The sequence below is a fragment of the Enoplosus armatus genome, chromosome 14 (assembly GCF_043641665.1).
Source record: "Enoplosus armatus isolate fEnoArm2 chromosome 14, fEnoArm2.hap1, whole genome shotgun sequence".
NCBI classification, from domain to species: Eukaryota; Metazoa; Chordata; class Actinopteri; order Centrarchiformes; family Enoplosidae; genus Enoplosus; species Enoplosus armatus.
The window spans coordinates 20,566,302-20,594,231 of NC_092193.1; the positions used below are offsets into that span (position 1 = coordinate 20,566,302).

A 27,930-nucleotide genomic window follows, 5' to 3' on the forward strand; every position below is an offset into this window, starting at 1 on the left:
CTGAAGCACGGCCAAAAAAAAAAGAAAAAGGAGAACAGATAAGAAGAGAGTTTGTGTTTCGACTGTCCTTGTATGAGCCAGTTGTTATTTTTCCAGTCAAAGTGGATTTTGTAGATACTTTGGATACTTTCACAGATACTTTGGAGTTTGTTTCCCTACCCTTAGGCATTACAAAGGTGTGAGTGAGAGAAGGGGGCGGTCAGAGTAATGGGAGGAGCCGCAGTTCTCCATGTATGGACTCCCTCTCTGTTCATATGGTAAATAGAGGGTCACATGGGGCAATAGTCTTGGAGCAGTGGGGGAGGAAAGGGAGGGAAAGGAACAAGGAGAGAGTGAAGAGATACACTGCAGGACTTTGGCCTACCTCATGTGCAGGAGGCAGCACTCTCACCCTGGGTTTAGAGGACACTGGATCACACTACAAAGGGAAAGGAACCAAAAGAGTGCCATGTTGTATTTAAACTGAATCCCTGGCTGTCTTCACCACGTCTCCATGTCTTCTACTTGACTTCCTTTAGATTTTTTATGTTTTTTGTCTTCCCTGTGGGGGTGAAAGTTCAACAGCTAGTGCCTTCCTGGCTGTCGTCCCTGGACACCTCTTCATACTTGATAACTGAAGAGCCAAGATGCCCACCAACTTCACTGTGGTGCCAGTAGAGGATGAGGAGGGTGGCGGCGGCAGCAGCGGCGCGTCTGCAGCTGGAGGCAGCAAACCTGTCAGTTTGGGCAAAATATTTGGGGAGCAAGAGGAAGAGGACAACTTAGAGGGACCCCACTCAGGTAGGAATACGGTGCGAGACAAAACCTCTTCTTTGACTTGTAGACACGCTCATGCCTTTAAGGAGGTTGCGGTCATGAGGGAGCTGGAGCCTATCCCAGCATGCACTGGGCGAAGGATAGGTGTCCAAATGTTTAAGTTTGATAAACTGTGTGCGTCATTGTATAATTGAACATGTGCAAAGCATGCTGACACAAACAGTCAGATACATGTTATGGCAGGCACATTCTGTGTGTGTTTACGTGTGACGCTGTTCAGCTAGCCAGGACTTGCAGCGCAGCTTGACTGGTGTAGTAGGAAGGTGGGACTGTGTGGTGTTGTTGTTGTTGTTGTTGTTGTTGTTGCCTTTTTGATGTATGTCTATTTTAAAAGAACATAATCTACAGCGACAGCGAGTCATTAAGGTTTAATGTTGATTATTTACAGACCATCATATAGGAATTACATGTATCTCTGTTTTGCTTGGTGTCTGTCCACAAGTCACATTTACATTTAGACTAAAGTAATTCATCCAATTCAACTCAATATGTTAAAATATGTGCTCCTTAAAGTTAGCACCTCGTGGGAAGAACTTTTGTAAAACACTGGTATCAATCCAAATTCTGTTGAACCCTTGCAGTCGTGTTCTGGTCATTTTGTGCTATGGGGAAGTAAAATATAGTGCCGCACACCAAAGCACCTCCTTCTTTCATTCATTCACTTCTTCCTATATAACATACATTCACTCCGGTGAGCAGTAAATTGAGATTTACTGATGAATCATCGGCGTTTTGCAATGTCACTGACACGACTGTCCTGTCGGTAGAGCCTTTTCCCTCAATTGTAAGGAATACCAAACACAAACTGATCATTCAGTGGTGTGTGTTATACCCCCCTCTCTCACCTGTTCAGCGTGAGACTTTTTCTCTGCCTCAAGTTGTTGCTGACGGGCATCTTTTTTGTTGAAACAACTGCTCACTCAGCTCCGCTCTCCAGGTCCAGGTTCTGGAGCTCGTTTGGTCAGGTGCTCTCTACCCTTTTGTCTTGATGATTTGCCCTTGTATTCTGCAGTATAATCCACCATAATATGTGGGATCAATACGGCACTTTTCCTACAGTACCAACAGTTGTACCAAGAGATATGAACATAAACGAGAGATGCGAAACTATAGGGAAGTGGAAACGCAACGAGGGACGAGGTGTTCGAGTTGGAGAGCAGATTCTTCCCGTTAGTCAGCGTTGCAGAGTTTTTATGCCTCCGCACCAGCGATAGCCATGGCCAGAGGCGTTTTGTTTTCCGTCCGTCCAGCCCATTCTCGTGAACACGTTATTTCTCTTCCTTGAGGGAATTTCTTCAAATTTGGCACAAATGTCCGCATGGACACAGGAATGAACTGATTACAGTTTGACTAAAGTCACTGTGACCTCACAAAACATGCTTTTGGTCATAACTCAAGAATTGATGACCATATTTCACAGGACAATGAATTGGTGACACTGAAAATGACCTTGACTAGAACTGATGTGGTAATTATGACAAAATTTCACACAGATGTTCAACGGGATACAACAACGAAGTGATGACATTGACAGGTTGAGACCATATTTCACAGTTGGCTGGACACTGAATAGGTGACTTTTGACTCAAAGGTCAAAGGTCATTGTGTACATACACTTTACACCGTTTTATTAAATTCATTCCAAGTATTCATTACATATATTATCTATCTACACATATAGTCTGGATGTAAACTGCAACTCGACTATTTGGCGGAGGCATACAACTGCAGGGCGGTAATTCTAGTTTTCCACCAGCCTCCAGCTGACAACTTTGTGATGCTCTTCTGTCTGTGTGTTTATTGATGCAGAGGAGTCTTATATGGGTAGAACACTTTTAATTACTAATCAAAATGCAATCGCGCAACACATCTTACAGAAACAAATGCCTCCAAAACATTTTACACTGGTAATATGTGAATTATTTCACTATTCGACATATATCTCTGAGAGTGCCGGAAAAACCAAAACAATGAGCTGAAAGACGCTAAAAGGCACCGTGGATTTGAGGGAGCCTGCAGAGTTGGGTGATCATTTTGTCACTATGAGTAACCCCTTTCACATTACACAAACTCATTTGATCTACTGTTAACATAAAAATGCTGATTAGCGCAGCTTTCAGGTTTAAGGTAGCCATGTCCAAAGAGCAGATTAAAGTAAGCAGTCCAGCCACTTTGCAAGAAATACAGGAGAAACAGAGAAATACAAGGATAGAAAAGAGGTGAGAAATGACAGATCCGACTAGTCAAGTATTAACAAGCAGTAAATCAGTGATTCACTTTTACAAAATGACCAAGTGGCTTCACATTTTACAGCAACATGCATGAACAAGGCAATTCCTGTTAAGCAGGAAGCTACGGTCCATTTTGTGTTGAAACAGCCCTCCCTGAGGTTATCTCTAAACTTGTATCAGTATGAGTTGTTGGGTTGTTCTGATCTCAGTGTGTCGGTATCTGGGATTGTTTAGCTGAATGATGATTTGTGTGGTAACTCTATCCTGGCTTTTGTGAAGGGAAAGGATTTTTACCACATTGCCACACAGCAATCTTAGTTGCAGGTATTTTACAACCTGTCCTGTTACAGTATTGCTCAAAAAGTAGGAAAATGCAGGACAGCTTTAATTTATCTTTATCTTCGCCAGAGAAAGACGAACCAGTTGGTCGTGGATGTGTTTATGTCATTGTAAAGACAGAAGTCACAGAACATGCAGAGCTCATAAGGACACTCCTCCTCGTACACACACACACACACACACACACACACACACACACACACACACACACACAGTGCTGATTAGACAAGATGCCATCAGTGTCAACAATAACATCTCACTGCCATCATTTTCCGAAGCAGTATCTTATGACTGGTATCATGTTTCGTATCGCTCCACTTTCTGCTTGAAATGTTACACTTTATTTATATATTTATCTATTAATTTATAGATTTCAATTAAAGTCAAAGATTTGAAGGTGGTGGTCTTGGACTGTGACAGCTGTAGAAGAGTCATTCTTTGCCCTGGCTTCTAAATACATTAACATTTGTTAGGCTGAACTTCAGCTGAGTTCAAATATTCATTTAAACATTTGGAAAAACTGTGTGAAGACCAACATAAGAGGCTAGATTAAGGGGGGAAACAGCTCTCTCTCTCAGCTCTGTCCAATGGAAACGGACTTGGAGGTGCTGGTAGGCAGATTTTGCGAGCGTTGATGGAGCTTGGCTCCCGTTCCCAAAATGGTGAACTGTTCAGTTAAGTCTTTGTTTAAAGTCCCCAGAGACCTAATTCATAGTGACTGGAGAGTGAAATTGAATATTAATTATGTAGTCATTTCTGCCTCTGTTGAAATGGCTGAAGAGTACAGCATAACCACCTTAGCACACACACACACATTCAGGGCCAGGATAGCTTTCTGACCGTATTAGACAAGGCGCTCACTGAGATAAACTTACAAAAGTCTGGGTAAAAGTCTTGATTGTGTTTGTTAAGGACCGTCAGTTTCATTCCTTGATCATCATGTCCTTCCAGGCACTTGTAGGAAATGTCGTGCGGAAAAAGGATGTTAATCATATGTAGCATTGTTTCCCAGAGGCTGCCATCCTGGTTAAAAATACCTCCTGTGCAGCGATTCCCAAGGAAGTTCATTTTAGTCCCCTGTGACTTTTGTATTGTTGGATTGTCACTTGTGTAATGTTAGGGTTGTGGGTTGGTCACACAGGGTACATTAACTCTATAACCTTTGACTTAATTCCGTTATTTCTATTAGACCCATTGTGCAACTGAGACTCCACTCCACTACACTGATCATTCAAAATGATAACGACAATATTACTGTCAAGTTAAATTCATCACTTCATGCGGGCAGAAAGATGTCTATCTGCCACCTGATCAAATAGGATCAATCTGCAGAGTCACAACAATCAGTGATAATTCACACATCGGTCAAATTAATCTTAGCACCCTGTATCGACGTGTGTTTGTTGTGTCATTTAGCAGCATGTTGTACATTTCCGTATTGTACATATTGTGATGTACTTGATGAACTGGGCCTCGAGGACATCCTGCTGTTGTACATTAAGAAATATGGACATCTGCTGGTTCACATGATTACTGCACGGGACGCTTTTCAACATTTTGGATTTTGTGTCAGCAAATGAAAGAGCTGTGTGAGAGTGCGAGGGAAAAAGTTAGATAAAGAAAGCAGTTCGTTATGAAGGTCAACATTTGCATTAGCAAATGAATGTTCAACGACGTCCACACGCACGCAGTAATGCATATCTGGGTGTTACTCCAGAGTCCAACAGACAGCTCAGCAATACTGTGGCGTTGTTAAAAGGGACTGTGCTGAAGGACGCAGCTGTGTGTGCACTTTACTGTCCTTCTGCTAAGAGGAGGGAGACAGACAGACCGACACAGCACAACCAAAAGATATTTACTGTGTGCCATCATGCCACCAAATCTGCCGAGTCACTCAGGGCTGCTTTCTGAGTGTTTTAAGTGTGTATGTGTGACACATCATATCAGCGGTGCGTGAGTGTGCATGACTAACTGTCAGGTCTTCAAATTGGACAGAAAATCCTCAAGACCATAAAACAGAAAAATAGATGAAATAGAGGCAAATCTCTACCTTCCTACAGCATATGTATGTGTGTGTGTGTGTGTGTGTCTGTGCGCGCCTGTATGCACATGTCCATTGTTGTGAAATGTTATGCGTGTACGTGAGTGTGTGAGACCTTCAGCCCTTTAGTCAGCCTATGATGCACCACAGTGTTTAACCATCTATTACTAGCAAGTTAGCTTGTGTATAATTACTACGTTTTCGTTGTTTTCACACCCCATCCTGCCTCCTGGTGGCTTTACACCACTGAGGTGAACATTCAAAGGTGCTCCAAGGGTATTCGCTACCCCTGAGTGTAACAGCTACCATGTGAGTTATGAAATATGACATTGTGAAATTGCTTCTTTCTATTGCATTACCAATATGTTGTTTAGCCACATGTTCATATAAACATTTTGTTGACAAACGTTCCGAAACACTGTGATCAGACATACAGTAGCTCGCTCTTTAAGATTAAATGTACTTACATCATATCACAAACTATCTGTGACACGTTGGGGACATCAAATTCACACCGAACACGTAAACTCATCTACTCAGTAATCCGCCTTTACAGCCTCGTTGTGTTTATACTCTGTACCTATCTGCGTATATATCTATATATCTCTTTATTCCCTTATAAGTGAAGCTTAGTGGTGGTGGCGTTGAAGTCATGCGGCTGTGGTATCAAAAATGACAAAAGTGGTCTTAATTATCCTGCTGAACAAAACGTGTATCATAAACGTTTGTTTGCCACTGAGTTTATTTTCTGCAATAATCCAAAATCCAATGTAAAAAATCCCAGTGGCTTTTTGTGGAGGGAACCAGGGCGCTAACTTTCGGGTTGGCCTACAAAAATATGTCATCCTTGCAGCCCTCTGTGGTAGATGTTTAACAATGAAGACAACAAACTCCCATGATCCCGCACTATTTCACAACGTCATCAAAATTCTTTTGGTATTGTTTTGATTGAGAGACCCCATGCGTTTAAAGGACTGAGGTTCTGGCTCAGAGCCCGCTGTGGGTATGAATGTAAGAAAAAATAACCCAGCCGTCATACTCAAATAATCTTCCCAGCTCATCATTGCATTGCTGTATTTTGTTACAGTCCTCACCATCTCATGTGCATCCACAGCACACTCTTCTCATTAATTGCTCTTCAGTGATCTCTGAACCACTGTTAGGCCTTGGGTTCTTCAAGACAAGAGAGACGACAGTGTGATCTAGTGTGATAACGTGCCAAACCTAATAAACTGAGACCGCTGCATGACAACCAGGGGCAAGAGGCAGAAGCAGCTCGAAGGGCACATCTTGAAGTTACTCTATGCCGCTTTGTCTTTTCAAGGGTGTACAAAAGCTGATTGTAGCAAAAGGCGAAACTGTGGGCAGAGCCTTAAATTGTCAACAAAAAACGGAAACTTTTGACCCTGATTGAGTATTGCACAACTATTATCACAAAGACACAACTCTTGAAAAGGTGGTTTGGAGTATGGAGGGCTCTGACTCTATACAGCCTCTCGGGCTGATACAGGTGTAGCCAGATGTTGGATGGTTCACTGGTCCCATACCTCGTGCTGCTTTTAGGCGGGCAAAAAAACAAAACATCCTAAATCAGATAAATGAGTTAAATGTTAAATGTTTGTTTTTTTTTTTTGTTTTTTTTTTACAGCACCCATATGAATTTTCAAATTAGCAGCCCCATTTATTCACAAGGACCCTCCCCGATGACAAGATGTAATTGTTACAAAGCTGCATAGTAAACCTATAGTCAAAACACCATCATTGGTTGTGATCATGTTGCTAATATTATCCAGGTTCCTTATGGTCAATATTCTGTAAAAGATCAAAATATGTATGCTAATATAAGGACAAATACGACGGCAGGTGTGTTTGAACCAGTCCTGTCCACTACCACTACGCTAACTAAGTGCTACCACACTAGGACTACAACTATCGTACATCACTGCTACTAATATGGTGCTGCTACAGCTGTTACCAATACTACCGCTACACATGAACAGTACCTGGTGATCCTGCTGCCTATCTTCTCTTGCCGCTCTATCAACTGTGTGCATCTTACAGTGTGTGTGTGTGTGTGTTTTCCTGTGTATCCCACTAGGAGGCGAAAGTCCGAGAGAGTCCAGTTTATTCATCAACTCAGACAATGACAGAGAACACTATTATGAAGGCCAGAACATGGCCCTGTTTGAGGTAAGACAAAAACAATGTTCCTGTTCACATGCACACGTAAAAAAAAAAAAACCTGTATTGTCCACTGAGCTGATATATTTAAAACAAATTCATGTTGCATGTGATCTACGGTACAGGAAGATTATGTCATTATATTCTGTGACATAACATTTATTGATAACTAATAACAGGTACATTATTATTATTATTATTATTATATTAAGTTGCTGACACAGGCGTACGATCCAAACCAGATGGAAAGATGCAGATTATGATAGTAATGATGACAATACAAATATTTATTGATAAAACCGAGTTACAGGGTACTTCACACAAGGCAGCCAATTGAAATCAATACATTATAAAAACATTAGAATGTATTATAAAACAGATAAAATCAATTCCTGTAATAAATACAATGAGAAAATAGAAGACAAATAAACAGACAGATAAAATCAGGATGTAAAGTATGTAAAAAAAAAAAAAAAGTATGTCAAAGTATTTTCCAGAGCCTGCAAAGGTTGTTTTTAAGCTGAGACTCTCACAGGCTCATATGGTACTAAGAGGTGAGAAATATAGCAAAGACCAAAGTCATGAAGAGCCTTAAACGTGATCAGTAAGATCTTAAAAGGAATTTGAAAAATACTGGGAGCCAGTGTTCAGAGGCTAAAACGGGAGCGATGTGGTCATGCCCCTTGGTTCTGGTTGAAAGCCTGGTAATAAGCATTAAAAGTGCACGTGCACCTGCTAGCAGCAGAACTGCAGATTACTGACAGCTTCCAACGCGTGTATTAAACTTGCTGATGGAACGCAGTGCGCACGCTTTCATTTTCTCATGCATTCCTCTCTGCAGGAGGAAATGGACAGCAACCCGATGGTATCATCCCTTCTCAACAAGCTGGCCAACTACACCAACCTGACCCAGGGTGTCCGTGAGCATGAGGAGGCCGAGAACGAGGATGGGGTCAGGAGGGTCGCTGTCGTGGTACGTGGTACCTCTTTTTGTTTTTGAGCCGGTGGAAATTTTGATAGTGATTGATGATATTCAGCAGGGATAGCAGCCAGCATATTTGCTGCATCTAAGGGACACTTCAGCATAGAAAGCATTGGCAGTGGAATCTTTAGTGTACGTAAGTGCCAACTGCGCAGTGTGTTGGCATCCGATAAGCCTTTAAATGTGTCTCACCGGTACTTAAAACAACACGGCCATTGTTTAATGCATGACCCCAAAAGCAGTTTCCTAGTCCTAGTCGTGAGTCAATTTCATTTTCCACACTTGGTTCATTATCTTCGTTTACATCAACACCGCATTGGAACAGATGTCTTTATGAAATCCACAATTTGTTATTGGTTATCTAATCCATTTTTCTGGAATCTTTGGAGAAAAAAAAAGAAAGAAGCATGACAGATAATAAATGGCAGTGTCTAACCGTTGTTATTCCATTCCTTTAAATGCAGTTTAAATACAGTTTACTGTAGGCTTTGACCTTTGATGGTATCACGAGGAGATAAAGCATCTAAAGAATGGACTGTATTGTGTTGTGAGAAAGAGACGTGCCATTTCTAAAAGCCTTTCATCTTATGAGATTTATTCTGAACTAATTTGTAGATTTTCAAGTCTTATCGCCTGTAGTACAAAAGACATACAGCGAGTACTTACTACGAGGGGCTCAAGAATATCTCAATGGGCCATCTTTATGGTCCAGATTTGGGTCCTGCGTCATTGCTGTATGGCAAATAAGCTTTGGGATTTGGGCCTTTATGATTATTTCGTTTACCCTGAATTACGCAATGCTTGTGTAGTCAGAAAGCGACACATGTTGTTTGTGTGTGTTTGGCTCTGCATGCCAACAGACATACACATAAAGTGCTGGCTTTGATTTACATTCACAACAGATCAACAGTGTAGGCAATGCAGCCCTTTTTAATGCATAGACCCACGATTTTAGGAGACAGAACGCAATCAGATAAGTTACATTAGTCCCACATTTTTGATTTTCAAAATTGTTGCCCATTACTTTTCTGTTCGTGTGCACATGTTTGAATTCAGCACAAAAAAACCCAACAATTTCCCTCAAACCTGCGTCTGAAACTACACTTAAAGCAGCATTCCCATTTTTTTCTGAGACCATAGGTGGTCAATGCATGGCCGTGTCCAACACTGGACACATCTTGAAGTTTAGTTTTCCAGTTTCTTTGATGACACCATTGGGCTGCTGCACAAGTGCCATGTGAAAGGTGTGCTAAATGGAGCAAAAAGAGAGCTCAGAGGAAGTGGAAGTGGGTCAGATCGCAAGAGAAAGGGGAGGACAGAGGGCGATAGTGAGAGATAAGATATTCTGACCTTTCAAAACTATCCATATTGAATCACTTGAGGTTCATGTGACACAACTGAGGATCCTTCAGGAAGCGGAGTGGACGGCCCATTAAAAAGAACAAAAAAAACAACTAACGACCAATGAATGCAGAACACATTACTAGTTAAAGCAAACATGCGTGAACTGATTGATGACATAACACCTTCTGCGGGACCGTAAGAACAGTAGCGTTGCTCGCACATCATCGTTTTTCAAACAACCCAGTGTTGTTTCTTTGATAGCGTCTTGTTAACTGTAGTCCTTATCAACCTTTTGAGCAAAGTCACAAGATCAATCACATCTCTTTTGTGCTTAGCCTGGTGTGTGTGTGTGTGTGTGTGTGTAAATAGCCTGCTTGGCATGGGAAAAAGCCCTGAAATCACATTAACATTCATGTTAAAGGGTAATTCTGGTGTTTTCTTCTGTTTCTGGTTTACGCGATCTACTGGACCAATTCCAAAACCTTTGATAACTATGAGTCATTTAGACCCCAAGATTTGTAAAAGAAAAGAAAAGAAAATAGGGCCCAGGTTTAAAAACACCGGAATGAGCCTTTAAGGTCGTGGTCAGAAAGCTCAAATACAAAGCACAGCTGTGAACCTCTCCTACGGCCGGTAAACTTCCCCTCAGCCCTCACAGAGATGAGAACTATTGTCTGTGGTGTGGGAGGTTGTGTTTGAGCGCCAGCTGGAGGTGGAGAGTGGATGTGTTTCCTTCCCCTTTTGTGCCAGCTGGCTCGCCGGCTGCTGATAGTGTCGGCAGCGGCATGTTCATATTCACATAAGGCTGTTTCCTTTTTCTTTTCTTTTTTTTTCCCAGTGAGGGATGATGATGCAAACGTTTATAGGGAATGTAAGGATTCCGAGTGAGCTGTGTGTAATTTAAAAATACCACCTGGTCTGTAAATTCTGTCGTGTGTGGGAATGAATGTGGCATCAGTGTCAGAGAGCTTTGCAAAAGCCGGCCTGAACCTCATAGCTCTCAATAGCCACATCACTCTATAACTACATACATGCTGCAGACAGTATGATTTAAATGAGTCAGTTCATTGAGAATATGCTCCAATTACAACAATGCTTGCTTCCTTGGTTGACTCTGAACGCCCAGAGTCTCTGGGTGTAACACAGCAGGACCTTGGACTGCAGCTTTGTGTAGAAGCATTGATGATGTTTCACTGAAACCCGCCCCCTGAATGATAGCTGTGTTTTGTTTGTTTTTTGCCTTCAAGAGTGCGCAGACGGAGATCTGGGTTGAGACTTAAAAAAGAACAAGGCAGACAATGCAGAGAGAGTGAGGGGGGGGGGGGGTGGGGGAGAAAAACAGACTAGAGAGAAAGACAGAGTAACACGCAAGAGGGAAGATGTGGGACATCTGGAAATCAACATCAGGCACTTCGCAGCATTTAGGCAGACAGCTGAGTGCGGTGGAGAAAGCGCAGGACAAAGTAACTCGAAAAATGGTACGTACGCTTGTTTTTCTTGGGGAGGGAAGCAGTGAAGGTATATATGTTCGTGTTTGTGCAGTGTGATGCACACTGTAAATATTGTAAAAGACAGGGACGATGTTAGCGAAGACTGGGCTTAAGCACGATGATGTTACTTTGGACAGTATTTTAAGTGAATATCCTGCAGGAGGACCTGGCCTTTTTTCTCTTTTTTTGGTGTACTTCTTTTGCTTTTGGAAATACGATAAAATATCCAACTTGATTTTTTTCCCACTGTGTGCAAGATGCTTCAGAGATGCTCAGAGTGGATCTTTGGAGATTTAACATTCTGGAGGTTTAAGACGTGGGCGTACCGGCTGATTTTGACTGTGGTAATTTGAGAACGGACAAGAAGACGTCCAGCAGTTAAACTTTTAAAAAGGGCAATATTTGTATGTGGAATTTTTGCTCTTTCAATGAGGGAGGAGGGTATAGATTTTTTTTTTTTTTTTACCAGGTGAACTTTGTTTGTGGAATAAACATGCAATACACAAGTTAATAAGTATTTCTAAATATGGTAAAACATGTCAGGAGGAGATCTTAAACAGTCTGAAAGAAGTTCTCACAGAGCAGTTTATAAAAAAAACAAAAAACGCTTCCTTCTCTCATTGAAGCCAATGTGCTAAATAAGACACTTCCACTACATATGGTCTGTAAAATGAAATGGAAATGCAAGTTAGCGTTCACAGCAGCTTTAAATTGTTTCATGTTGCTACTTTTGACATATTAAATATGATAAACACACTAAATACAAGGAATCCAAAGATTTCACACAAGAGGTCTTATTTACTTTCCTGAGGGCTGCATTCTACGCGTCCTGGCAGTCTAGCGGTCTGGTGCACGCCTTTGCGTTCTAACTGAACCTCTAACCGGTTCCAATCAGGGGGCGTCGGCCGCTTGCCGTCCTTCCTCTGCTCATGTACTTTGTGTCATCGTCAAAAAAAACATGCCATAGTAGAGGTCTGACTTGTAGATTCTCACCTGTGTGCATGTGTGCTGGTGCGCGTGTCCATCCCCAGGTGCCCCAAATGGGAACCTTCATTGGCGTTTACCTGCCCTGCATGCAGAACATCCTGGGTGTGATCCTCTTTCTGCGCCTCACCTGGATCGTCGGTACAGCAGGGATCCTGGGATCCTTTGCCATCGTCTCCATGTGCTGCATCTGTGTGAGTACAACTCAATATGCTGACTTCCTGCTGACTGTGAGTGGCGAAATGTGGTGTCAAGAGTGTAACAAGTACAGTTTGGAAGAAAAAAAAGAAATTCAGTTTTCATCAAAAATGGGACTAGTGGCATCAATGGTACTGTGAATGAAGGAAAGCACGAGCCCCTCTTGGCCATTCTTCATCATTCCATGAATGCCTGAACGGAGCAATGACATGTCTGAGATGGAGTCTGAGATTTACGGCATGGCCGACAAATTGGAGGCCAATCGATACACCCTCCTCTGGATTTATGGCGTGTTGATTAACGGCAGCGATCCCCATGCCTGAGCTCAGGGGAGAGTCCTCAAAACAAGCGGAAAATTGAACTTATTTACAACCGCAGTTCGTACGTCAGCGGCTCCTCATGGCCGAACAGAGGGCCGACTGTTTGAAAAGTTTGAACTTAATTGCTCCACGCTCATGTGATGTGGTGTGAACAATCTGCACACAGGGCGCTCCTCCTCCAATATATACCCCCGTCTGAAACTAAATTGTATCAAATTGTACATCTTATGCCTAAAATGCATCAATAGCTCCGGGTATCCTAGTGGCATCTAATATCTGGTGATATTCCTTGTTGTGTAAGCTTATTCTGTGATGCATTAACGCCTATTTATTCTTTTATTGATGCCTCTATATGCTCTCATTTGTTCTTATTCTGTGAACAGTTTATCTTTGATTTAAATACGTATTCAACTGCTTTTTATCGCTTTTTTTTATGTCACTATAAAGCACAATGAAACCCCGATTGTGAAAAGTGTTATATAAATAAAGCTTTATTTAATTACTTGCTTACTTTGATCAGATAGCTCCCGTCTAAACTCCCAAATTGGAGGAAGGAGGACTGCTGTAGGTGTAGGTGTCTAAAAGGATTTTCGTTATCAACCAGATTCTGCAGAGCGCCCATCAGAGTCTCTGAGTGAGGACTCGAATCGTGGGGAGAGGATTCAGGTCTCCTATAGGTGACTGTGACTGGGATGTGGTGTGGTCAGAGTTAGCTGGATATCTAATTACTAATAAAGGCACTGGAACACAGTTTGAAATAATAAATCATTTAAAATGACAATACATAGACTCCTGGGGCCCGAAGCTTTTTCTCAAAGGACAAAACCGTTTCAGGTCTACAGTCGTAACCTCCTCTTTCCTGTTTGGGAGAATACGGACTTGCATGGGAATTGCTGACTGTGCTGACTGATCGTAACTTAATTTGCCTTTTTTGTTTTTCTCTGTACGACATGTCCTCCTCCCTCTGGTGTCAGCACTGAACCTCAAGTATCTGCGCTCAAAACATTTCAAAAGACACGCAGACCTGCACACTAATGAGTGCACACTCGATTAAAACACTGGCAGTGTGAAATTGCAGCATATCATGTGAATCACCTCTCTTTTCTTCCATCCAGAACTTAACGTCTGTCTGATATCTCTCCCTCCATGCAGACCTTGCTCACGGCCATATCAATGAGCGCCATAGCAACCAATGGAGTAGTCCCAGGTACACTGTGAAATGTTTTCTATTCCACTTTCAATATTTAAATGCAGCGACTTGCAGTGTAGCGTTTTCATTCATGACTGGCAGAGTTTGGAGGACCTGGCGAAGTGATTTATAACCGACCAGCGGCCTTATGTGGGTATAGCATGGTGATTGTGTTATGGCCCAACAAAGACACTGCAAAAGATAAATAAGAATGAATACACTTCACCCTTTGTTCAACAGCATTTCTGTGGTGAACAAAATGTTAAAGATAATTGGCGATTCCTCATTTTATGTAATTTCTTTAAAAAAAAAACCTGCTGAAGTAATTAGAGGGAAAATAGTGTGGTAGTTACATGGTTGTGTTTTCACCCTGGGGGGGTTGTGAGATGATTAACAAGATAGGAGAGCAGATGAAAATATATATCTGTTACACAAAATGCTTTTTTGGTTGTTAATCGTTTGCTAATTTCACCTGGTTATGATGTGTAATAACGGTCAAACTACTATCAAAAAGAGGATTTTGAAAAGTGGTAAAAGTCTAACCAGGATTTCATTTCTCAAAAGCCGGTGGCTCGTACTACATGATCTCCAGATCACTGGGTCCAGAGTTTGGAGGAGCGGTGGGTCTCTGTTTCTACCTCGGAACCACCTTCGCTGGATCCATGTACATACTGGGCACCATAGAGATCCTGCTGGTACGTTACCGCACTGACGGTCAGCCACATCGGCGTCACCTCTGCTGCATGTTAACGTGTGCTTTCACTCTCTTTTCTCCCGCTCCCTCCACCGCCAGACGTACATTGTTCCAACGGCAACGGTGTTCAGCAACAGTGGAGGCCAAAGTGTCTCAACGCTCAACAACATGCGCGTCTACGGTACCGGCTGCCTGGTGCTGATGGCGCTGGTAGTGTTTGTAGGGGTGAAGTAAGTATCCTAACACAAACACAAACACACACACACACACACACACACACACACACACGCCCGCACACAGACTCACATACATCCCCCCCCTCTCTCTGCAGGTATGTGAACAAACTGGCTCTGGTGTTTCTGGCCTGTGTGGTTCTCTCCATCATGGCCACTTATGCAGGAGTCATCAGGACGGTGATCGAGCCCCCAGAGTTTAAGTGAGTTACAGCTAAGTAGCCAATTCCCATTTAGCATTGACGTGTTTTTTCGAAACTCAAATATTCCTATCAACAAGATGCAGCGTTGAACCCCTCCAGTGGCGCGGGTACAGACGAGGTTGCCATGCGCCTCTCAGAGAACTCCGAGAGGTCCACCTATCGCAGCAGATGCAGCAGCTTCCGTCTAACTCCGCTACACCTTTCCTTCTCCTCCACAGCGTCTGTCTGTTGGGAAACCGCTCTCTGAAGAACGAAGCGTTTGAAACGTGCGCAAAGACCAAGGTGGTGAAGAACAGCACCGTGACCACCGAGCTGTGGGGCATCTTCTGTGACAGTAAATACCCCAACGCCACCTGCGACGAATACTTCACCTTAAACAACCTGACGGAGATACAGGCCATACCTGGGCTCCTGAGCGGAGCCATCAAAGGTGAGAAGTGAGGAGTTGCCCCACAGAATGAACCCCCGATGTTCATCCAGCTGATGATGATGATGATGATGATGCTTTTCTCTGTCAGACAACCTGTGGGGTGACTACGGTCCAGCTGGGATGTTTGTAGAGAAGAAAAGCCAGCCGTCAGTGGAAGCCCAGGACACGCTCAAAGACATTTACAAGCCCTACCTCTTCAATGACATCTCCACCTACTTCACTCTGCTGGTGGGAATATACTTCCCCTCAGTCACAGGTAGACGATTCGCTCCGTCAAATTCAAAGCAAATATTAGCATTTTAGGAGTCTGAGATCATATGCAATAAGTGTAGTATAAGATATTATTTGAGTTACTCTAACCTGTGGTGGAAAGAAGCTAACTACATTTACTCGAGTCCTGTACTTAAGTACAATTTTGAGGTACTTGTACTTTACTTGAGTAGTCCCCGCCACTACATTTATCTGACAGCCTGGGTTACTTAACCTAATCTTGATCAGATTCAGTCTTAAAACAAGTGAAATGAATCTGCTATTGCACATCTCTGTTTCGGTAGAAGTCAACTAGTTTAATGAGTTTTCCAAAAAATAAGGTGAAACAGGTTGAAATAATCTTGATTCATGTCCATAAACTTGACTGTCAGATGGGTTTTTTTTTTTGTTGTTGTTTTTTTTCCACTTATTTTACAGAAAGAACTCACAGCACACAATATGATATCATATCATGGAGAATAGTTCAAATCAGATTCTCTTAATACTAAAATGCTGCTTAAATGTTAAAGCATAGGTGATAAAAAAAAAAAGATGAATTACATTTTGCTTTAAATACTGAGTTTAAATTCAGGACTTTCACACTATGGTATTGATACTTTTACTTATACTTCCTCCATCATTGACTCTAACTTTTATGAGTGTGTGTGTGTGTGTGTGTGTGTGTGTTATTGCAGGTATAATGGCTGGCTCCAATAGGTCTGGTGATCTTAGAGATGCCCAGAGGTCCATCCCAATAGGAACCATAATGGCCATTCTCACCACCTCTTTCATCTGTATCCTCCAGACTCTTTTCCGAGTGTCTTCTGAGCTGACGCAGTATAGACACAGTGGTACTATATAAACCAATTTCTAAATGTGACACACGCGAGCATGTGCATGTGCAGGAGGTGTGTCAGTTGATGGCAGAGAGCAGCAAGACTAATTTTGCTAGTTCTATTTTGGTTCATTTGCATTGTAATGTCACAGATCAGGACGTTTACTGCAACCTAAATACACAGTGCAGGTGTTTCCGTCTTAACTTCGTGGTCAGACATCTCCTGTGTGGTTCTGTTTGGAGCCTGTATTGAAGGCGTGGTGCTGAGAGACAAGTAAGTGTGTTTTTAATTGACTTCCTACTCATCGAAAACGCTGTAGAGAGAACAACTGATCGAGTATATAGGGTATACAAAATGTAAAAATACACATTGAGTCATTGTATAGTCAGTTATTCACACAATGAGCCAGAAAACAGACTGTTTGGTCGCAGCAGCTCGGTAGTTGTAATAATGTATACACTCAGCACACCTAGTTAACTGTCTGCATGCCTGTGGCTGTTTCAGGCTTGGGTACTCAGTAAAGAAGAACCCCGTAATTGGTATTCTGGCCTGGCCGTCGCCCTGGGTGATTGTGATAGGCTCGTTTTTCTCCTGCTGTGGAGCGGGGCTTCAGAGCCTCACCGGCGCGCCCCGGCTGTTGCAGGCCATCGCCCGGGACGGCATCATCCCCTTCTTACAGGTCAGTGTCAGACAAAACGCAAAAATGACAGTTGGTTTGTGTTATTTGCTCTTGAATGGGTCTTTTCAGCTTCTTCACATGCCTCATTCCACTGTTGTGTATCATAGGATTAAATTAGCACAGGACTTGGACCGGGCCAGTTTAGTGTGATCAAGCTTTTGCATGAGATAGACCGGTCGTACCAGTGTGCCATGTACAGACAGTCTGCCTCTCTCTCTCTCTCCACGAGGGAAGGAACATTTGAGTTTAAATAAGATACTGAAATGAACTAAAACAAAACTGACTTACAGTTCTTCATCCCGAGCACATATTTAGAGGTTCTTTTTTTTACTCTTTTGTAACATTTTTGTGAGTGAAACTTACCCGCGAACAGAGCCGAGGAGGCAGCCTTACATGGCAATTTTAGGGGCGTCAATTATGCTAATGACGGCTTGTAATGACACATGACTGAAATAATTGATCCATTTTACAATCAATGCTGAAGTAAGGACACATTTTACATAATGCTTCATATGTTATATCAAATGTAGACATAGGGAACTGTATCTGGCAGCTACTGTACTGTTTGACCTCGATGACAAGACGTGTTTCTATTTGTGCTTTTTACGTTTCTGCCCTGTAATGGAGTGCTGTCTCGGACCGCCTCTCTCTGTTCCTGTCTTTCTCAGGTCTTTGGTCATGGGAAGGCTAACGGTGAGCCCACCTGGGCTCTGTTGCTGACAGTTGGGATCTGCGAGATAGGAATCCTCATCGCTTCTCTGGATGCTGTGGCCCCCATCCTCTCCATGTATGTGGCTCGACTTTGTAGAAAATACATAGAACTGATCCGCTCTCGCTCCCACTGGCCTTCATGTGCATTCAAATACATCCCCTTCCTCTCTTTACTGGTCTTCTCCGTCTGTGTGTCTGCTCAGGTTTTTCCTCATGTGCTACCTGTTTGTTAACCTGGCCTGTGCTGTTCAGACTTTGCTCCGTACCCCCAACTGGAGACCTCGCTTCAAGTTCTATCACTGGTAAGAGCAGCTTCCAACTAAACTCTGTGAATAAATCCTGCAAAATTTAAAATAAGATGTACACTTCCAAAGCCTTGATTAAAACTACAGATTTGAGTCCTTAAATTTGTAATGATATTAACCACACGTTCCATATGTCCTGTAGGACCCTGTCCTTCTTAGGGATGAGTCTGTGTCTCTCCCTCATGTTCATCTCCTCCTGGTACTATGCCCTGGTTGCCATGGTGATAGCCGGCTGTATCTACAAGTACATTGAGTACAGAGGGTGAGTCCGGGGGTTTCAGGTCAAGGTCATCAAATCTAAGCTGATTAACTTTGATTTACTCGCACTGTTTTTGCATTCTGGAGGGCAGATTTTGGTATGGATCAGATCATTTGGAGCGTCTAGTCTTACACATTTGGAAAAGAAGTAAAACTTTAATGTTTGGACCTTTGGGTTGCAGGGCAGTGAAGGAATGGGGAGACGGGATCAGAGGTCTGTCCTTAAACGCCGCACGCTATGCTCTCATCAGGCTGGAGGAGGCACCACCACACACCAAAAACTGGAGGTGAGTGTGCATGTTTTAATTGGCTTTAATCACAATGAGGCCAGGAAAATTGACATACAAAGTACTGTTTGTGGGACCTTTTTTTTTTTTTTTTACCTTGTGTTATAAGCCTTTTTCATTTAAATCAAACTGAAAACAATAGTTTCCAGAAATCTATGCAAAACGTAGCCCAAACTAATCAGAAAATGTGTGTTTCGGGGCAAATAGGGCAAAAATAGATCTAAAATACACTCAGCATTGCACTGTAACATTGTCACAGTTTAAAAGAAAAGCATCAAAATCAATGCAGCAGAACCAGAGATATGTATTTTTTTATTTTACCAATGGTAGTCTCCAGCTCCAACCGACGCTCACTCAAGTGACATCACTTGAGGACATTTGTCAGACTTCACACAGCTCCCCCTGGAGCCACAAAAGACTCTATACAACCATTTTCACATTATGTAAGCAGACTTTGATGTGTAAAATCGGCACACTTTCCCTTTAATATATCTTATTTTTCCATAATGAAAAGTACTATAATTTCCACTCATATAATCTACTTAACATGTAAGTGTTTGGGATTCATATCTCGTTTATATTATATTCTTAATGCTAATTTTGCCATCTCTTTTTTGCTTGTATTCTACTATTTGCATTGTGTCTCTCTCTTCAGGCCTCAGCTGTTGGTGCTGTGTAAGCTGGACTCGGACCTGGCGGTGAAACACCCTCGCCTCCTGTCCTTCGCTACGCAGCTCAAAGCAGGAAGGGGACTGACCATCGTCTGCTCGGTCCTGCAGGGAACCTTCATGACCCGGGGCAATGATGCCAAGACCGGAGAGAAGGTTTGTCGATGTGTTCAGTCGTCTGCTCTGCCTGTTTTAGGCCTCAGCGTGGTTTTCCAGTGTTCAGGTCCCTAGGTCTGCTGTGTATTCCAGCATAGACATCATGAAAAACTTTCAGTGACTTGGCCAATACCTGGAGTTTTCTGTTTGTTTGTTGTTTTTAACTGCCCCTGTACTGCAATACCGTTGCCCTCAGGCAAACATGTTTGTCCCTCACCCCTCCTGCCACATTTTTTAAAAAAATTCCTACACATGACAATGTGTTATGATACGTGTGAACAATCCAATGAGGTGCAGGAGATTGCATTATTATAGCACATTTCAGGGGACCCAAGGATGCTTTACTTATAGGAGGCAATAGAGGGGTTTTCTCTTTCTCTCTTCATTGTGCAGTTAGGCTACTTTTCAGACTAGTATTGTGCCAGTGGGTGACATTCAGCTTGGAGTTAGGAATGATGGATGGTTTGTTATGTAAGCTCCCGCACCACAAAATAAAAACCATCACGCCATCATTGGTCATACTTGAGTATGAGTGTGTTCATAGACTTCTGTAGAAGTCTAGTCCAGGAGTTTGAGCTTAAACCTTACATCTATCCTGATTCACATTTATACAAGTTACAAGTAGAAAAGAGGCCGCCAACATGTTACACAAGCAGTGAATGACAGCAGCTCGAAAACACCGCGCACCACTCATCGTGCGATACAGCTCTTATCCTTCATCCTCCGTCCCCCGACTTTCTTTCCCTGCTCCACCCGGCCCCTGCAGAACTTGAAAGCAGCCATGGTTGCAGAGCGGATGAAGGGCTTCTCCCACGTGGTGGTGTCGTCCAACCTGCGGGACGGGTTCTCCCTGCTCATCCAGTCAGCGGGACTGGGAGGAATGAAACACAACGCGGTCCTGATGGCCTGGCCTGTCGGTTGGAAACAAGCCCAGGACTCCTCCGCGAGGAGGAACTTCATAGGTAACCTGCACAGGAAGTGCGAGACCAAATCAAATCAAAGCAGACAAGAAAATCACACCCATAACAGTTGATATCTATACCCTTGTAATAATTAATTTCATATGTTTATCCACATTTAATTTATTTTCAAAGGTGCATATTTCTGATAGCTGCTTTTCTCTGATCTTACTAATAACTTTACTGGTTGGATTATGAGGGAGTTGCAGCCTTTTACGGGCAATCCAGCAACAAGTAGAGGGATTTTTTTTTTTTATCCTTTTATCTCTATGAAGAGAAAAAGGGAAAGACTCTCTCTCTTTCGGTCTCTCTCGACAGAAACGGTGAGAGAGACGACGGCAGCTCACCAGGCCCTGCTGGTTGCCAAGAACATCGACCGTTTCCCCGGTAACCAGGAGCGTCTGAAGGAGGGACGCATTGACGTGTGGTGGATCGTACACGACGGCGGACTGCTCATGCTGCTGCCATTTTTACTTAGTCAGCACAAGGTGTGTTTGTGTGTGTGTTTGTTATCTAAATTGTCTTTTCCCTTTAGATTATTTCATAGGTTTATAAAGTATTATCAGGAATCCCATTTTGACTCTGTATATATTCAATATCAAGAATAAGATAAGACTTTAAAAAGCAAGAAAAGAGTCAATCATGTAGAAACGACACAAAACATGGAATGAATATAGTCATCTTTTTAAACATACTTTACTGTATGTATGAATGGAACTCGGCACAACTTGTTCCTGATATTTTAAGATTGTTTTATGACAAAATACAGACCCATTTGCTTTTTTATAACCGCCAAATACATAGAACCATGGTTAGACCCAGCCTCCTTTTCAAATCAACTGTGTCTTTAGTGTTTTCAACAAATAAAATGAACATTAAGATTAAATTAAAACAAGTTAGTCGAGATTTATTTCACTTTCACTCTCATACTCTAAAGGCTTTTTGGCACCCTTTGCATTTGAAGAGCTGTTGTCTCGTCTTGTTCTATAAAGCAGCTTCTGTCTGTGCCATGAAATACTCCCACTTAAGGAAAATAAAAATTGAGATGGTTTAATTGCTCTTTGGCGGAGTTTCTTGCTCACATTCCTCTGAAGGTAAGAGCACGGGTAGTATTTAGTGCTCTCGGCTTCAACTGGTTATAACTGTGTTTAACAGATGCATCTCCTATCTCTGTAGGTATGGAGGAAGTGCAAAATGCGAATATTCACGGTGGCCCAGATGGACGACAACTCCATCCAGATGAAGAAAGACCTACAGATATTTCTCTACCATCTACGCCTGGATGCAGAGGTGGAGGTGGTAGAGATGGTGAGACTTTTTTTTTGCAATTCAGTGAGTCAGTCGGTAGTCTGTGTCTTACCTGCCCCGAGAGCAAGACACTGGCAAAGGCTGCCTGTTCTCTTCAAACTGCTCTAAACGAGAACATTAGCTACAGCTATTAGGTCAAAGGAATATATTTTTATGTTCAAGCGTGAGAGAATCTGAAATTGCAAACATTCTGTGTGTCCCTCCAGCATGACAGTGACATCTCAGCCTTCACCTACGAGAAGACGCTGATGATGGAACAGAGGTCTCAGATGCTTAAACAGATGCAGCTGTCCCGCACGGAGAGGGAGCGAGAGGTACCGTGTTGCTCATGTCATTTACACAATCTTTATAAAGGACATTTTCTGGTGCAGTTTAAATACAAATTGTGTACGTGTATGAGCAGTTACGTGGTGTAACCAGCAATAGCAAGATGTGCTATCTAGATTCAGTAATTCGACTGAAGGCACTGTCCACAACAATGTAAAAACACACTAAAAATGCAGAAAATACATTCCATTTTAAATATGTTATCAATAATAATAAAATGTGTAATGCTTACGGCAGAAAATGCTATAATGAAAAATAAATGACTGCTGTAATACACTTAAGCAGCTACCTTCTACCCAAAGAAAAGGGTGCAGCATCACTCCTCGGGGTCTGTTCTGCTGTTGTTGACCTTTGAACTCTTCCCCCAAACTGGCTTTGTGATTGGACGACGGGCTCAGATTCAGAGCATCACGGATGTATCGCGTGGCTCCATAAAGAGGAAGAAGTCGTCAGGCGCTGATGCCCCTTCCCTCAACACCCTGTGCATACCAGAGGATGAGGTAGCCACGGCAACCAAGCAGCCATGATGCCATTGGTCCCTCCATCTATCATGCCGCCCTTTCTCGCTTAACATAATCCAGCCGTAACAACTGCAAAGCTTTAGACAGAGCTGTCACCAGAAGCTGAACTCCGCGTTTGCCGTCGTCCCTCCGTTCACTGTACTGGAGATTCTGACTGGGCAGATACGCAGAGACAAAAACGTTGCCACTAGAGGGAGACAAATTCCTCACTGAGCAGTAGCAGAGGTCTGCACGAGACTCAATCCAGTTACATACATCCACACAACAGTGTTTTCAATCCGCTCCAATTCTGCAGGGAAATAAGATCATGGGTTGTTCTTAACAGACTGGAAAGGGAATGGAATCGCTCAAAAATTGGGCGTGGTTTAGCGAATATGGCGAGATACTGAGCTCTAGCGAGTTCTGGACTTGTAGATGACTCTTGGCCTTCTTCACCCGCACCTCCCTCACTTGTGTTGTTAGATCAGGAGGATGAGGGAGAGATTAATGAATTAGAGCATGATCTCGCTCCTTTGGGAATATAAACAAGGCTTTTGCCAAGTGACATCCAAACACACACCTCCTACTGCTCTGTTAGCTGCTGCGGCGGTCAAGTGTGGTGCTATATGAATGGCAAGGTTAGCTAGTTGCCCCAAATTACATTTGATTGGATGAATTTATGTATACGTCCTGACTTCAAGATCATCAAAAGTTATTCATATTTTACAGGAAGAGAAAAAGAGAGGGATTTTGATATCAAATAGATTTTTTTTTTGGCATTAACACGATGAGACAGGATTAGAACTTGAAAAACATATACGGACCAGGAGGTTTAACTGCGTCCACTGCTAAAGACCGGGTGTGTGTCTCTGACTCTTCTCCTGCATGTACTATCATCATCATCATCATCATCATCATAAACCTGCCCTAAAAATAACTACATCTACATACTTTGTCTTCACATCCTCTTCTGGTCATATTTTCACGTCCATCCTCACTGTAAAGCAACTCTATATTGCTTTGGGGTTAAATTCTACTAACAGTAAGTTAAAATACGTAGTAGAGAATAGAGAAATGCAGAATCTGAATAATTTATTTTTTAGGGAAGTAGCGAAGTCGTATTGCTCTGTCCTGCTACCAGAGCGAGTTCTGAGTTAGGCCTTCACTAGAAAAATGGATTAAAGTGGAAACCCAATGCTTTATTCATAGAAATCGAAAATTAGAAAAGAACACGGCTGAAGACCAAACTGCCTTTTTGTCATCGGACCTGTCCTTCATCTAGGCCCAGTTGATCCACGACCGAAACACGGCGTCTCATTCTACAATGAATGTCAACACGGCAGGTGTCACGCCAGATCGTGTCCACATGACGTGGACCAAAGACAAACTGGTCAACGAGAGGAACAGGCACAGGGAAGGCATGGGGGTCAAAGACATGTTCAATATGAAACCGTAAGTAGATTTGTTCTGAATGTATTGTACTTGCATCATTATTGTTATTATATCTTTGTTGTGTATTCATATATGCTGCTGTTGTACTGCACTACAAGCACTATTAGAGATAGAATTGTAGTTTTATTTGCTGTGAACGGCTAATGAATTGCTCCATCTTAGGAATTCCAGCACTGACTTGGTCACATCCTGCTGTATTATTCAAGGGTTGAGCCCTTAAGTACATTCATATCATTTTGCTATTGGCTTGCAGGTTTGTAATGTAATTTGTTAATACTGTTTGATGGTAGAGGAGCGCCAAGACCTGACCCCTACTGCATCTAGATCATCTAAAAAAAAAAAAAAAAATGTACCAAAGATCTTGAGACAATACAGTCATTTAAGTAGCTATTATTGCATTAATGATAGATAATGTTGTTTTATGCTCCTTTCCTCTAGTGAGTGGGAGAATCTGTAAGTCACTTTTTCTGCTTTTGTTTGCATGTGCCTGAAGTCTCTCTGTGCATGTCGTAAGAATAATCTGTGTTGGCATGCTTGTGTGAAAGCGGATCCCTTCAGTGTCAGTTTACATGAGTGCATGATGACAAATTTGGTGGCTTGCGCGTGTCCGTGTGCTGCGTTTGCCCACAAGATCATCCGATATCCAGTAACTCGTACTGTGCTTCCTGGAGACTGCTGATTTAGAGCGTTATACTGAAATATACCTCTGCAAGGAATGGCAGGCTGACCGATGTTCTTATTAATGTCCAGCAACCAGTCCAACGTGCGGAGGATGCACACAGCTGTGAGGCTGAACGAGGTGGTGGTCAAGAATTCCCAGAAGTCACAGCTGGTCTTGCTCAACATGCCAGGCCCACCCAGGAACAAGAAAGGGGATGAGAACTGTATCCTTTTTCAGCTCTTCAGTCGTTCATTTAGTCAACAGGACATTCAGTCATTTAATCAGTCAGTCAAAGAAATGTTGCCACATTAAAGGATTAGTTCAACATTTTGGGGGAATACACTTATTCGCTTTCTTGCCGAGAGTTAGGTGAGAAAATTGATACCACTCTGCCAGGCGGTTAGCTTAGCTTAGCATAAAGAGTCGAAATTAGGGGGAAACAGCTAGCCTGGCTCTGTTCAAATTTAACAAATCCCACCTACCAACACCTGTAGAGGTCACCAATGGAGACGTTATACCTCGTTAGTTGAATCCGTACAAAGCTGAAGCGTAAAAAGGACTTTGAATTTACACTTGTGTATGGATTACACAAACAAGACAAACAATGTTAATAAGTGAGCTTTAAAGGTAATAGTTAGCAGATATTGTCACTTTTAGAAAGAGCCAGGCTAACAGTTTCCCCTGATCCCAGCTTTTACAGCTAAGCTAAGCTAACCAAGCAGCAAGCAGTCATGAGGAAGGCCTCGCTTGTGTCTTTTGCCAATATCAGCAGTCATCTTATCAATTCACTTTTTTTTCTCCAATTCAACTTTACCTAACCGGTCGCTGGTACGTAGCTTCATATTTACGATACATGTCGAGTAGTTTCGATCTTCTCATCTAACTTTTGGCAAGAAAGCGAATAAGTTTGTTTCCCAAAATGGCAAACTATTCCATTTAGATTAGTTGTGAATAAATGAATGCTAAAATTAAACTTCACTTCAGGTGTTGTGTGTTTGGCAAAGGCTTCCAATTACAAGTATTTGGATCAAGAGCAGTACTACTACACTGTAAAATATAATCTAGCTGTAGCTACATTCTCCAATTAAAACCTGACACATGATGTTTTTTGTTCAATAGGCTGATCCCAGTACTTTTAGCCACGGTATGTTTATTCCAGTTTAAAATAACAGCAAATGGAAATACTCAAGTAGAGCACAAGTACACAGACGCATTCTCCACACCCAGAAAATTGAGGTTTTCAAAACAACTAAATCTGGAAATGCCTGCGTGTGTTGCTCTAACGTACGGTAATGTCCTTAACCAGAATGTGTCTCTCAGATATGGAGTTCCTGGAGGTCCTGATGGATCGCCTAGACTGTGTCCTGCTGGTTCGTGGAGGAGGTCGGGAGGTCATTACCATCTACTCCTAGCACCACGAGGTTCCTAACTGTTTGGAAGGACACATAGTTGGACAGTGGGACCCCAGATGGCAGCGGGGGTCGACAGAGGAACGTGTGACTTAGAGATGCAACATGGACAAAGATGTTGGACAGTGGAAGTACAGCACACACCCCCCCCCCCCCCCTCACACTGTCAGGAGAGAAAAAAAGCAACGGTGCCACTTAGGATTTGGAGGGCCATGGTCGCTGGGTTGGACAGGTGGAGTCTACCTGCAGCACAGCCTGAGCTCAGTGTGTTGTCTGGGGTCACAGGGGGCTCTCCACACCCACCCCCCACACCACCCACCTCCTGAGGCTCCTTATACACTTGTGGGGTGACAACTGTGGAGACGTTCTTCCCTCAGATAAACTGTTTTCCGAAAGAGCTGTCATTTCAATTTCACATGGTATATTGCTTCTTGGTAGCTGGCAACTAGCTCGTTGGTTTCAACGAGGAACGCTAACTTTTACGCTAACTTTTCATTGATACGACACAGCACTGACCCTGGAATCATGTGATGAGTTGAACACGTTTTTAAGCCATTATGTTTTAAAGAATATCACGTTTGCCTCGTGTCACCGTATCAGAAGTTAAAGCCAAAGACTCCTATCAGCCCAGTTTAAAGGGCAGACGTGGCAGCATTGATTGTAATCTATAGATTGTCTTGAACAGTTTTTCCTAACATTAGTGTGCCAAGCGAGGTCAAAAAGGAAGAGAAGGGGAACTTTTGTGATTTTAAAATTTTAGGAGTTGAGTCGATGTATTTGGACACGGAAGCCTGCGGTCTTTAATTACATCGTATGTATCCCACCAAAGAGGTCTCCAGATCTAAAAAACAAACAGGGTTGCTGCTGATCTGTCACCCCTTGAAAGTAAACTTTCAAGTTTAGTTTCAAGTCAAGTTTCAAGTCAAGTTTCAAGTCAAGTTTCCTAAACTTTCCCCAAGTTTAGGAAAGTAAAACCATTTTCACAGCCATGGTTCATACGAGGGTATTCCCAGATCTCAGCAAGTACTCTGGTGAGTGTTATCGCGTACAAATGAAGTCCAGAACAACAAGAGTAAGACCCCAGCTGTAATAAACTGGACAACCTCATGTCTTCTGTGTGAAAGTCACCTATACACCCTCCACAACCTGCAGAGGACAGTCATTCGCACGGCCACCAGAGTCTGCTTTGCTGAAAAAGGACAACATCAGTCGTTTGAATTCATTTGAAAACAATAATCAATGTTGTGTTTAATTAAAGGCCTGTGATTCGTTTCCGGGTATTGGACTTCAGGATGTGCTTGTCTTAATGTGGGTTGAGTAATACTTTTCGTTATTATGTACAATGGCAACGCGTTCAAGCTCTGAAGCCAGTCCAGAATGTATCATTTGGCATCTACACATATGGGAAAGTATAATTCAAAAGTGGACTTGTAGATTAGATAAAAGGAAGTGTTAACCTTTCCTTTTTGTTTTGTCTCTGAGAGATCATT

General features: G+C 42.6%; 1 protein-coding gene across 5 annotated transcripts; it reads left to right on the top strand.

Annotated features, from left to right (window-relative positions):
• Window positions 1-27,725, top strand: LOC139297069 (solute carrier family 12 member 7-like). Of its 5 annotated transcripts, none has more exons than XM_070919652.1 (27): window positions 1-780; window positions 7,526-7,617; window positions 8,450-8,581; window positions 12,456-12,602; window positions 14,079-14,133; window positions 14,680-14,810; window positions 14,909-15,039; window positions 15,141-15,245; window positions 15,464-15,675; window positions 15,764-15,931; window positions 16,620-16,718; window positions 16,976-17,033; window positions 17,265-17,439; window positions 18,108-18,226; window positions 18,354-18,452; window positions 18,598-18,717; window positions 18,896-19,000; window positions 19,656-19,824; window positions 20,591-20,786; window positions 21,102-21,271; window positions 21,960-22,091; window positions 22,298-22,405; window positions 22,817-22,918; window positions 24,201-24,370; window positions 24,809-24,823; window positions 25,121-25,254; window positions 26,352-27,725. In XM_070919652.1, exons 1-27 carry the CDS (start codon window positions 627-629, stop codon window positions 26,441-26,443), a joined length of 3,390 nt encoding a protein of 1,129 aa, XP_070775753.1. In that variant the 5' UTR covers window positions 1-626; the 3' UTR covers window positions 26,444-27,725. The 5 variants fall into 5 exon arrangements, with proteins under 5 accessions (XP_070775753.1, XP_070775754.1, XP_070775755.1 ...); XM_070919653.1 differs by having other exon boundaries at window positions 7,529-7,617; XM_070919654.1 differs by lacking the exon at window positions 22,817-22,918.
• The last annotated feature ends 205 nt before the right edge of the window (window positions 27,726-27,930 follow it).